This window comes from Eulemur rufifrons, chromosome 8 (genome assembly GCF_041146395.1).
Source record: "Eulemur rufifrons isolate Redbay chromosome 8, OSU_ERuf_1, whole genome shotgun sequence".
NCBI lineage: Eukaryota > Metazoa > Chordata > Mammalia > Primates > Lemuridae > Eulemur > Eulemur rufifrons.
Genome location: NC_090990.1, coordinates 109,450,397 through 109,463,600, shown reverse-complemented (window position 1 = coordinate 109,463,600; position 13,204 = coordinate 109,450,397). Strand labels below are relative to the sequence as shown.

The window sequence follows — 13,204 nt, the reverse complement described above, 5'->3', positions numbered from 1 at the left end:
GTCTCAAGATTCTAAGTCAAACTTAGGTTTAAGACCCTTTCATGGACTTACTGGCTAGTGTATGTGGCTAGATTATTTTTCTTTGCTCAGACTTGCTTTGTGCCCTGGTAACTTTCCGCCCTTGGTAGACTGGGGAAGTGCATTCAAAGTCCCAAGGGGAGAATAGTCACCTACAGAGCCTTTCAGCCTCGGTCCTGGATGAAGAAATTGACGGGGAAGGCATGGGTCAGGGCAGGAACCCCATCTTTCCCAGGAGCAGGAAACCCCCCTCTTCTAATTCCTTAGTTCTTTTTTGTTATTAACAGTTTTACTGAGGTCCAATTCACATGCTGTATGACACACCCATTTAAAATGCACAATTCAAAGGTTTTGACTATATTCAGAGTTGTACAACCCTCGGTATAATCAATTTTAGAATATTTTCATCACCCCAAAAAGAAACTTTGTACTCATTAGCCGTAGCTCCCTTCCCCACCCCCAACATCCTTCCCTAGGCTTAGACAGCCACCAATCTACCTTCTGTCTCTATAGATTTGTCTATTCTGGACATGTATAAATGAAATTACAGTTGGGCCTCTGTATCTGCAGGTTCCACATCTGTGTATTCAACCAACTACACACTGAAAATATTTGGGAAAAAAAACAATAAAAATAACAATACAACAATGCAAAATAAAAAAATACAGTATAAGCCAGGCATGGTGGTGCACGCCTGTAGTCCCAGCTACTCGGGAACCTGAGGTGGGAGGATCACTTGAGCCCAGGAGTTCAAGGCTGCAGTGAGCTATGACCTCAACTGTGAATAGCCACTGCACTCCAGCTGGGGCAACACAGCAAGACCACAGCTCTAAAAAACACATCTTTAAAATATAGTATGACAACTATTTAGCATTTACATAGTATTAGATATTATAAGTAATCTAGAGATGATGTAAAGTATACAGGAGGATGTGTGTAGATTATATGCAAATAGTATACCATTTTATATAAGGGACTTCAAATGAGATTTTGGCACTAGAGGGGATCCTAGAACCAATCCCCTGTGGATACGGAAGAACAACTATATATGTGGTCTCTTTTGATTGGTTTCTTCCACTCAGCATGTTTTCAAGGTTCATCCATGTTGTAACATGTGTCAGAACTCCATTCCTTTTTGTAAATGAATCATATTCCATTATATGGCTATACCACATTTTATTTATCCATTGGTCACTTGATGGACATTTGAATCATTTCCACTATCCGGCCATTATGGATGAAGTTGCTCTGAACAGTCACGTGTAAGTTTTTGTGAGGACATGTGTTTTCACTCCTCTTAGATATATACCTAGGAGTGCAATTGCTGGTCCCATGGTTATAATTCCTTAATTCTTTGCACATACTTCCATTTCAGAACTTGGCATGCTCACCAAAAGTGCTCACAGGTCGGCTTGTCCTGGAAGACTGTGGGCTTTCTTCAGCTTGTGTACTCCTGTGGAACCTGGCACCTATGGAGCACCAAGTAAACGTGTGGCAGGGGCCCTCCGTGTCACATGCTGCAGATTACAGAGACCGGTTTCAGGAGGAGCAAGACGAGTTTGCCCACAGCGGGCAGAAGGGAGGCAGAGTACCAGCAGCTGGGTCCCTGTGGGTGTGGTGGAACTGTGAGGGTGGCCTCTTCTGGATGCTATTTTTTCTAGAGAGATGGGAAGCAAAGTGACCAGTTGAGGGTAAGGACACAGGATGGGAGGTCTAAGAAGAGAGGAGGTAAGGGAATAGTGACAAGGCAATGCAATGAGGACATCTGAAGAAACACCGTGAATCCTCCCTAGGTTTGAGGTCATGAAAGTGAAACTAATCAGCCTGGTGATGGCCTTTTCTCCAGCCATGATCGGCAGTTTGGGTTCAGGGAGGGAACTGGTACAGATAACTATGCATGGCTGGGGTTTGGCCAGGTGAGAATGACCAATGAGAGAGTGAAGGTCCAGGAGTGTGATGAGGAACCAGGTGAGAAGGAGAATGAGAGCACAAAGGGGCTCGGGGAGCAGGTGCGGAGATCACTGGCTTGCGGGTTGGAGGAGGGAGGAAGAGTTTTTGGAATTGGAGCCCTCAGGGGAGTGACGTGGAAGACAGGAAGTGGGGCTGGAACCGAGACTGTGGGGCTGCAGACAATTCAAGGGGAAGGTCAGGAGTACAACCAGGGGGCGGCTGGCTGAGAAAGGCAGATGACGAGACCATGCCAGGGGACTGGATCTGTAGATTTCTGAAAGCATTCAAATTCTGAAAGAAGTAGTGTCAGAGACAGGACGTTGACGTAGTGCTGAAACCGCCAAGGAATGAGGACTGACAAACATAACCAGAAAAGGGGATGTTGGGTGGTGACGACCTGCTGGCGTGAGCATCAGCGCTGAGGAAGGAGCAACGGTCTGGAAGCAGAGAGGAGTGAGGAGGACGCCTGCCCTCCCTCTGGGCCCCACATGCAAGGGGTACAGGAAAGAAAACAGCTACCCCTTGAGAGGACTCTGGCAGGCAGCTTCACGGAGAGCCAGGTTCAATTAGAACAGAAAGGTGAAGGAGACGTGCAAAGAAGAGGATATAGGGAATGTTGGATTGAGGGATGATGGGGTCACACACAGGGCTACCGGGGGACTCCATGGGAGTCCTGGGCATCCCACAGGGCCTGGAATACAGGGCTTGGTAAGATTCATCTGGGACAGACTCAGATAGGAAGCTGTGCCACCCGAGGTGGGGAAGGGAGAGATGTGGGTCTTCTCAGCAGTATGCAGGGCTCCGGGGCCCCTCCCTCATTCTTGCTAGGGGCCACAGGGAGCGCAGATGGAGGCTGTCTTAGAACACACGTCTCCCAAGGCCCCCTTCTTCTCAGGCCTACCTTGGAGTGCAGCACACGTACGTCCTCTTTCAGGTGGCAGACTCCCACACGACAGGAGTCCCGGGGACTCAGGAGCTCGGGCATTTGCGTGACTCTGGTTCACACGGTGGCTGCCGTTGTGTATTTGTGTATGACTTTACGGTTGCTCAAGTGTCGTCTGCTGTTTACCCCCAATATGACAGCCAGCTAACACAACAGACTAAGTGGGCTAAGTCTCCTGCCCCGCCCACGTTACGCAACTGCATGGGATGGTGGTGATCTGGTCTTCCCAACAGAAGAGAAGACCCGTGTGCTCACTTGCGTCCCGTCCACAGCCGTGGACCCAGTATGGGGTCCATCTGCTCCCTCTCTCCACGACTGATCCTGCAATGAATCAGCTTTCCCCCAAAGCAAAAAAGAAATGGAGTGTAGATTCTCAAAAGGTATGTGACTCTTACTTGTCTATCTTAACAGGAAAAAAATAGTGAAACCATCTAGTTATGTATGTACATATTTACAGTTTTATTAACAGATGCTTCTCTGCCAGTAAAAACAATTTAGTGATAAGAAAGCAAGCACCCAATCTTATAATATGCTGATGGTAGAGTTGTTCGTTGTTATTTCTTCTAAAAAGTATAGCTGCTGATGAAGGTTTCTTCAAAGGCTTGCACAGTTTCCTTCAAAAGGTACAATTCTCAAATGGGAAATCAGATGGCTTTTAAAAATAATTTAGTTTTGACACCTTTGGCTTCATCTTCTGTTATGAATGGAAAAAAAAAGTCATATTAGTAACTTGTAAAATTATCAATCGTATCAATTATCAAAAGTCAACCTGGGCTGCTATTTTAATGTGAGTAAACCTTTTGTAATAAACTCATCAAAGGCAAAGGAGCCAGAGAGCACAGATGAGGGGAGAATGAATGGCTTGAGCCCTCAGGGGATGGCACCTTGAGTCCCGGCCTGCAGTATGTAGCACTAACTGTCTCAAGGCTCATCCCTGAAATTAGCCAGTAACAGCTGAGACTGTGAGACTCATATGCAAACTGTCACTGCTTTCTAACGGTTATTTCCTTCTTTGCCACATGAAACTCCTGGGCATGGTTTTCTTCCCACCTCAAACTTTTCTTCCTGTTTAGTCACCTTGGTGACAATGACAGAACAACCTCGCGCTAGCTCAGAGGAGACCAGCCAAAAGGCGGAGCCGCAGCCCTGCCTGGGCAAACCCCTCCAAACTGAGGTCCGTTTCTCGGTCTCTTGCCTTCCCCGCGGTCTGTGTATTTCCACGGAGCCCGCAAACCAGACCAGGCCAGAGTTCCCCAAGCGTTCGTATTCCATTGGTAAAGAAAATTCATGAAAAATTAGTGCTGTGGTCACAGGGGTGAGGTAAAGGGAAGCAAATTAGAAGTTTTCCCGTCAGGAACCTCGCTGGATGTGAAGCAACAGGTGCTGAGAATTTCTGAGACGGGGATAAAGGAAGCGGGCAATGCTCCTCGGACCAGCAGGGGCTCACAGGACTGCGGGGAGCGGCGCCTGGCGCAGCCGAGCGCCCTCTCGGCCCCCTGCCTTCTCCCAGGGCCTCCTCACGCACCCCCACAGCCAGCGTCACCTACTGCCAAGGACTCAAGCCTGCTTCTCCAGCTCGGTTTCCCTGGGGAAGCTGAGCACTGTTCCCCCGGGCAACTGAGGAGAAAGGAGACCTCATGGCCCATCCATCGGTGCCCCGGCGCCCAGGGCCCCGCCGCGCGCAGCGATCCTTTCTTCGTCCCCACACCAGCCACTCACGCAGCAGAGCCAAGGCCTTAACCAACCACTCAGTCCCCTCTGTCTCTCTGCAGCTCTGACACGTAGCCTCCCCCTGGGGATCACTAACAAGTGCTCCCGCTCTCCTGCTGGACTTGCTCCTCCAGTCCTGGCTCCTCTGCCTCTCCCCACCACCCGAGGGCACCTGGCTTTTCTTTCCTGGTGACCTCAGATGCTCAGGACATCAATTGCTGGCCTGATGGCGACGCTCCCCACTCTGTAACCCCAGCCCCGGGCCTGAAACCTGCATGTCCAGTTCTGTGCCTGGACGTTACTACCCAAGCAATGCACCAGCACCCAAACTCAGGTGCATCGTTTTTCTTCCCAAGAAGATTCCTGTCTGACTCCTCTGCTACACTTGCTAGCGCCATCACCTTCTAGGCACCAGGGTCAAAATTCCTGTTGCTTTGATTTTCTTTCTTGAATACTAATATCATAATAATAATCAGAATAGCTAACACTGAACACTAGAATGAACCAGTCACTATCCTAAGCATTTTACTTATGTTAATATATTTCTGCACATTGTTATTTCTCTGCTATTGTTATCTACACTATCACTGTTACTTCTGCACTATCGTTATGCCCATTTTCCACACAAGACAACGAAGGCACAGATAGTTTAAGTGACTTGTCTGAGGCCTGTGAGAGACGGAGCTGGCATTTGGACCCAGGGAGTTTGGCCCCAGAGCCTGCGTCCTGAGTTCTGTTAATAGGACCACTACAGTTTTCCTCAGACCTAGCCCTGCATTTTCATTCCTGCCACCACCACACTCACTCCTCTGCTTGGCTGGATTATTTCATTAATCCACTAACCAGTGTCCCCAACTCCAGTCTCCTGTCTATTAACTCGTTCTATGCTGTGCTGGCAGAGTGATCTTACTAAACCATGGCTCTGCAAAAAAAAAAAAAAAAAAAAAAAAAAAAAAACTCTGTGTTTCTCCCCACAGAATGACTCAACCCCCTGGGCAAGCCTCCCACAATGTGTCAGCCTGCCCCAGCTGCAATGTCTCAGCTTGGCCCGGCCTGCCAGTCCAGCCCCATGCTCCTCTCACCCCTCCACACTCACTGCTCCCTCTCCTGCCCTGTGCCACCCTGGGCCTGCCTCTTCCCCGCATCCCTCAGCGCCCCACTCCTGGGCCCCTGCCTCTTCCCTGCATCCCTCAGCGCCCCACTCCGGGGCCCTTGCCTCTTCCCCACATCCCTCAGCGCCCCACTCCTGGGCCCCTGCCTCCTGACCACCAGTGGGATTGGCCAGGAGGGAGCCTTCTGGAGCATCCTTATGGCAGTTTACGAAACCAATATTGCTGCTATTAATTCGTGTCCTATCTTTTGTTCGTGACTATGGGCCCAATTCTGATCCTGGCTCCTGATGTGAACCCGATCCTTGATCTAACTTTTCCTGGGAAAGAAGATGGAAGGAGTATATCACAGTGGTTAACAGTATAACTCTTGGCGTCCAGAGACCTGGATTTGAATCCCAGCTCTACCACTTACTAGCAATGTAGCCTTGATATCTTACTCGCCTTCTCCGAGCAGCACACGCATTTTCTCTAAGCAAGGAATAATGCTATCTCCCCCGCAAGGCTCATTGAGAGGGTTCAAAGGGGTGACATATGGAAAGAGGCTAGCACAGTGCATGGCACACCATTGGTACTTAATAAACCACGGTTAGAACATCTGCTGATGCTACTTCTCATTATTGTACAAGGCAACCAATAAATGAATATAACCTGGCTCCCCAGGTAGTTAGCACTCTATAGCAGGGCTGCTCTTGTGCTCACATGCCGTGCATAATCTCCAGGGTATTTAACTGGTTTTGTCTAGCTACCACATTTCAGAATACCTAAAATGAAGGAGATTTCATCTCAATTAAAGAACTGAAAAAAGAAGCTGAAATCTAAGGTTTTTGACTGCCTGTTAGAGATATGAATTTGGAAAACTAAACCACAGCCCTGTCAAGCTGGGATTTCCTACTATTCTAAACGTTTTAATCAAACTGGCTACAGAATTGGTCCAAAGAGTTATTCAAAAATTGGTCAGAACGTGACAGAAAAACAAACAAAAACGGTTGATAAAATAGTTAATTTTATAGCTCCTTGTGCATAAGGCTAAAGATGAAGAGAAGGCTAAAAAGGTTTGGACTAGTGCTGCTCCATAGAAAGATAATGCAAGCTACATAAGCAGTTTCAAATTTTTAGTAACCACATTACCAAGTAAAAAGAAACAGGTGAATTTTCATAAGGCATTTCATTTAACTAAACTATCAAAAATATTATCATCCCAACTTGTAATCAATACAAACATTATTAATAAGATATTTTACATTCTTTTTTTATACCAAGTCTTAGAAATTTGCTGTGCATTTTATACTCATAGTACATTGTATTTTGCCCCCACATTTCAAGTGCTCCATAGGCACATGTGGCTCACGGCTACCATTTTGGTCACTGAGATAGTGTCCCCACACACACATTTCACTTTGACACTTTTTGTTTTATTTTTATTGTGAAGGTACATCCTCAGTCTTTCAAATGCACATTTTTGTCTTGTCATTATCCTTCACATTTTTTAGAGCAATTTTGGTGGAACCATAGACAAATATCAAAAATTTCGACTTCAGATAACTCAAAAATTTGTGTTATTTTTGAATATGAGTTCTTTTTTAGAACCAATGTAGTACAGACAGCTTGAAATATCAACGAAGTGTTTGGGAAGGATCTTGCTAATCAACGCACAATTATGTCAATGGTTTAAGAAGTTTCTTTCTGGTGATTCTGGTGATTTTAATCTTGAAAATGAGCCATGTGAGTGACCTGAGACCAAGGTGGATAATGATGAGCTAAAAGCTGCAGTGGAAGCGAATCCATCTCAACCTACGTATGAATTAGCAGCAAGGTTTGATGTTACTATTCCAACAATATTGGACCATTTGAAATAAATGGGCAAGGTAAAGAAGCTGGATAGAAGAGTACCGCATGAATTAAACTAGCATCAGAAGAGAAATCATCTTGAAGCTTGCCTTCCTTTGCTGTCATGACATAAAAGCGAACCATTTCTACACCATATTGTTACATGTGATGAAAAATGGATTCTTTTTGACAATCCAAGCATTCAGCACAAGAGATGGACAAAGAAGTGCTGAAACACAGTCCAAAACCGAATATTCATTAAAAAAAAAGCTAATGGTGTCTGTTCGGTGGTCTAATGCCAGTATTATCCACGATAGCTTCATGAAACCTGGTCAGACGATTACAACAGATGTCTACTGCCACCAGTTGTACTAACTGATGAGGATGCTTGTGAGTAAGTAGCCGAGATTGGTCAATAGAGACAGGCCAATCTTCTTGCAAGACAATGCGCAACCACATGTTGCACAAACAATGCTGCTCAAACTACAGCAGCATTGTTCAGACTTGAAAACTCTCTGTCATCTACCGTATTCACCAGACCTTGCACCAACTGACTACCACTTCTTCCAGGCTTTGGACCACTTCTTGCAAGGAAAAATATTCAATTCTCAACAAGCTGTAGAAAAGCCTTTTGTGATTTCATTGCCACTCACTCTCCAGGCTCCTTCACTGCTGGCGTAAACAAGCTACCATTAAGATGGCATAACTGTGTTGACAATTTAGGCACATACTTTGATTAATTGTACTGCTTCTTGTTTGAGATATAATAAATTACATTTTTGATTTGAAATCAGACATTTCATATTTAATGATCTAATACTTAGGGGTCTTCATGGTATTTGCAACCTATAATATAAAAATGGCATCCTCAGGAAATTAGATTCTAGCACCAATATCCCAAAATAGTCTATGTTAGCACTGACCAAGAGAACTTTCTGCAGTGATAAAATTATTCCATATCTGAGCTATCTGATACGGTAGCTACTAGCTAGATATTGCTACTGAGCACTTGAAATGTGGATAGTGTGACTGAGGAATGAATTTTAAATTTAGTTTTAGTTAATTAAATGTTATATTTAAGTAAGAAACATTTGGCTAGTGAACTGGAATCTAGTTTGCAAACTTGATTCAAGACACAAGTGTGAAAAAGCATGGATCTCAGATGCTACGACCTTATAGAAAGTTTACCCTTCAGCATTCTCTATGGGAGTGACAAATTAGCCTAGCAAATTTCCTTTTGGTTAAGGCTGATATGGAAACTGCTGAGGCATCAAGAACATCTACTCTTCAAATTTACAGCCTGGTCCATGTCCTTTGGACTTAAGAGGGGTTCCTTGTCACCAGAAAAGAACAGGCTGGGAACAGGTCACCAGTTCTCTAAGCTGTATGGCTGGCCCAAGATGTCTGGGGGGACTGAGAAAGGCTCAGGAAGTAATACCAGCATAATTATTATCCACTTAAAGTCACTCAACTCAACAAAAACCTCCTTTCCTACCTGGGAGACCCCTAGGCTATAAGATATGGAATTATAACATAAAGGCAGCCACGAGAAAGAGGTCTTTAGCAAACTCTGGCTTGGGGACAAGAAGTATAACTATATGTTGAAGTGTACCAGGGATAAAAGGAGACCATGAAACAGGTCCAGGGGTATTAGGCTGTGTTCCCAGGCCTATAAACTTCTCTGTGGCCCAAGGATTTATTCCACTTAAGATAGTGCAGAATTGGCTAGGCGCTCACGCCTGTAATCCCAGCACTCTGGGAGGCCGACGTGGGAGGATCCCTTGAGGTCAGGAGTTTGAGAACAGCCTGAGCAAGAGTGAGACCCCAAACAAAAAAAAATTAGCTGGGCATGGTGGTGAGTGCCTGTAGTCCCAGCTACTTGGGAGGCTGAGGTAGGAGAATCCCTTGAGCCTAGGTGTTTGATTTTTGCTGTAAGCTAGGCTGATGCCACAACACTCTAGCCCAGACAACAGAGTGAGACTCTGGCTCAAAAAAAAAGATAATGCAGAAACCTGGCACGGTCAGCAACCCCAGACAACAAGTAAAACAAAAAAGTTTTTCCTTCTTTTCAAATATCTAAAATTTCAGAGTTGGTTTTCATTTTCAAACTATATTCTGGCCCTTGAAAATCAAATTCAAGTTTGAAAACTAAATTTTTAAAAAAGCATACATACCTTGTAGCCAAATAGAACAAAAGAAGAATTGATACAATCAGTACAAACACTACTGATATAGCTAGAAAAATCCTGTTCCTTGAAAAATCTGTAAAAAAAGAAAAGAAATTCAACTGGCTTAATTGACCAAAACAGAGATACAGTTGATTCTCCTTATTTGCAGATTCCTACTTACAATTGGACTTCTTGCCACAATTTATTTGCAACCCCCAAATCAATACCCACAGCAGTCATTTTCAGGCAGCACAGTAGCAAAAAATGTGTCACCCATATGCACATTCCCAGCTGGGGTGGAACAAGGCTGCCTTCTTGTTTCAGCTCTTATACTGCAAACAAGCGTCCTATTTGCAGTCTATTTAGTGGCATGATTTTGTACTTTTATGCTTTTTTTCTTTTTTTTTTTTTTTGGTAATTTCACTGTTTAAAATGGCCTGAAGCATAGTGAAATACAGACTAGTATTCCTACGTGCAAGAAGGCTGTGATGTGCCTTATGGAGAAAATACATGTGTTAGATAAGCTTCACTTAGGCATGGGTTATAGTGCCGTGGGCTGTGAGTTCAATATTGATGAATCACATCACCTAAATACAAATCTGGGAACGACACCAATTGGACATCAGACTGAGGTGGGGGGTGGGGGAGGGGATGGGGGTATGCCTACACAATGAGTGCATTGCGCACCGTTTGGGGAGTGGTAACACTTGAAGGTGCTGACTCGGGAAAGGGGGGGTGGGGAAAAAATATGAAACTATTGTTTTTAACTTGCAAAAAAAATAAAAAAAAAAAAAACAAAAAAAAACAATATTGATGAATCAACAATGTCTATTAAGGTGTCTTTAAACAAAAACACACATAAAACAAGGTTAAGATCTGATCACTAACAAAAATGTTTTGACCAGAGGCTCACAGGAACCTGACCTTGCATCTCCCCTAGGCACAATGGTTCAGTACCCGCTATTTCAGTGTTCAAGATGTCTTTATAGAACATAACTACTGTGAATAACAAGAATCAACTATTTCTAAATGAACATACATGCACAAGGTTGATACATATAAGGCCCTGTGTTATTTATTAAAAGAAGCAAATATTCCACAAGAAGGCTTGTTTCTGACCGTCCTTCACTGCCAGTGGAAGCATAACTTGGCATCATGTGTTTGGTAGGGCAATTGGGCAGTTGTATATGACGAGCCTTAAAAATATTTATCCTGAAGCAGCTAGGCACTGTGCTAAGTGATGCGCCTATAGTCTCACTAAATCATTACAATGTTGGGCAAGTGCCTCAACCTCTTAGTGCCACAGTTTCCTTACAGGGTAACTATAAACAGGACTAATAAACATACCTATTTCTTAGAGTAGCTGCCCTTAAGAAACAGTAGTTACATATTGTCACTAACCTATTGAGTAGATGTTATTAGTATCTTTATTTATTTATTTATTTTTATTTATTTATTTTTTTTTTTTGAGACAGAGTCTCACTCTGTTGCCCAGGCTAGAGTGAGTGCCGTGGCGTCAGCCTAGCTCACAGCAACCTCAAACTCCTGAGCTCAAGCGATCCTTCTGTCTCAGCCTCCCGAGTAGCTGGGACTACAGGCATGCACCACCATGCCCGGCTAATTTTTTCTATATATATTTTTAGCTGTCCATATAATTTCTTTCTATTTTTAGTAGAGATGGGGTCTCGCTCTTGCTCAGGCTGGTCTCGAACTCCTGAGCTCAAACGATCCGCCCACCTCAGCCTCCCAGAGTGCTAGGATTACAGGCGTGAGCCACCGCGCCCGGCCAGTATCTTTATTTATATCCTTTGACTCTGTAATTTTATTTCTAATATGTTATCCTGTAGAAATTATCAATGATGTGTGTCCTTCTCTACACCCCAAAGAGGCACAGAGATATTTATTGAAACCTTACATACAATACCATAAAAGCTAAAATGACCTAAGTGTCCTCAACAGAAAACTATGGTATGGTCATGAGTTGGTCTCTACCCAGCTATTGAAAATCCAAAAGCAGAATAGGTAAGGATAAGTGAAAATATTCAAAACGCACTGCTAAGGGCCGGAGGAAAAGCCACTCACAGCAAGTATGATGTGCACATGGGAGGCGGGGTAGAGTAGAGAGAAAAGTGAATGAACAAATGAGAATAAGAGGACGAACACATACTCTTCCCTTTTCTTAGGAACAAATACGCAGTCATGTCACCAACTGGTTGGATTTGAGAGGACTCTGGCCCGAAACTCCCAGTCACCCCCCAAAAATCCATTCTCCCCTCTTTAGTAACAAAATTCAGATTTCCAGCCAGGCACAAAGCCATTCAACTAAAAGATTAATTTCTCAGCCTTTCTTGTAGCTTAGGTTTGACATGTGACTAAGTTTTGGGCAATGAGATGTAAGAAAAGTTTTATGGTATTTCTCAAAAGTCTCCAAAGAAGGATAAGCATGGCATTCTCCACTTTTTGGTCCCTGTTGCCAGAAATGCAATGTGCTGGGCAAACTCCAGCAGCCATAGCCTGGGGAAGGCAGCAGACCCAGAGGGCACCTGGGTCTCTGATAACTTCATAAAGCAGCAATATGCCCAGGGCTACCTATCTCCATTTTTTTTAATGTGAAAGAAGTAATCTTGACTTTTAAGCCCTGCTATGTTTTTTCTTCAATTTTATGCAGATGAATTTAATTCGAATTGATACGGTTCCTTCCAAAAAGCTCTCTTCCATGGGATGATGCCAGATGCTGGCATCTTTGAGATAGACTGCAAGTATTTAGGGAGAGAATAACAAGTTCTCTTGTTAACAAATAACACAAGTTCTTAATTCTCTGTTCTTCCTTCTTGGCCTGTACATTGCATTGGCAGTTGATCATTCCCTCTTCACTTGGCTTCTCAGGTAACATACTCTCAGAGTTTTCTTTCTACTTTACTAGAAACCCTTTCACCCGCTTTGCTGGATCCTCTTCTTTTTAACGGCCTCTAAATGCTGGAGTCCCCAAGACTCAGTCCCAGTACACCTCTCTCTGACATCTGCTCTAGGTGATCTCATCTAGTCCCATGGCTTCACGTGCCTACTATACCCCGATTATGCCCAGATTTATGTCTCCAGCCCTGACTATACACTAGAGACCTAGACTCGTAAGTCTAAGTGCCTTACTTGACTTGATGTCTCCATTTGAAACCTAACAGGATCTCAAGCTTAACATATCAAAAACCAAACTTTTTATTTTGTCCATACATCTGCTGTCCCACAGCCTTTCCAGTCTCAGTAATGGTAACATGATTCATCCAGCCATTCGGGCCAGAATTTTAGGGGTCACTTGAGTATTTATTAGACACCCCTCTTCCCAACACAAATGATTAACAGAACCTCTGGGCTCTATTTCCAAAATGTATCCTGAACTGAACCACTTCTCCCAGCCACCATGGCTACCACTCCAATCCAAGACAACATGTTCTCTTTCTTACTGTTTCCAAATGAAATGT

At 44.1% G+C, this 13,204-nt stretch overlaps 1 protein-coding gene across 1 annotated transcript in view; it reads right to left on the bottom strand.

Moving 5' to 3' along the window:
• Nucleotides 1–3,373: 3,373 nt before the first annotated feature.
• The window catches only part of CD58 (CD58 molecule), a 47,245-nt gene continuing 37,414 nt past the window's right edge, over nucleotides 3,374–13,204 (bottom strand). The window contains exons 4-5 of the mRNA XM_069478921.1: nucleotides 9,735–9,822; nucleotides 3,374–3,605 (exon numbers count right to left, since the gene is read on the bottom strand). Of these exons, the coding sequence (XP_069335022.1) occupies nucleotides 3,599–3,605; nucleotides 9,735–9,822 (95 nt within the window). The 3' untranslated portion in view covers nucleotides 3,374–3,598. The remainder of the gene's footprint in view (nucleotides 3,606–9,734; nucleotides 9,823–13,204) is intronic.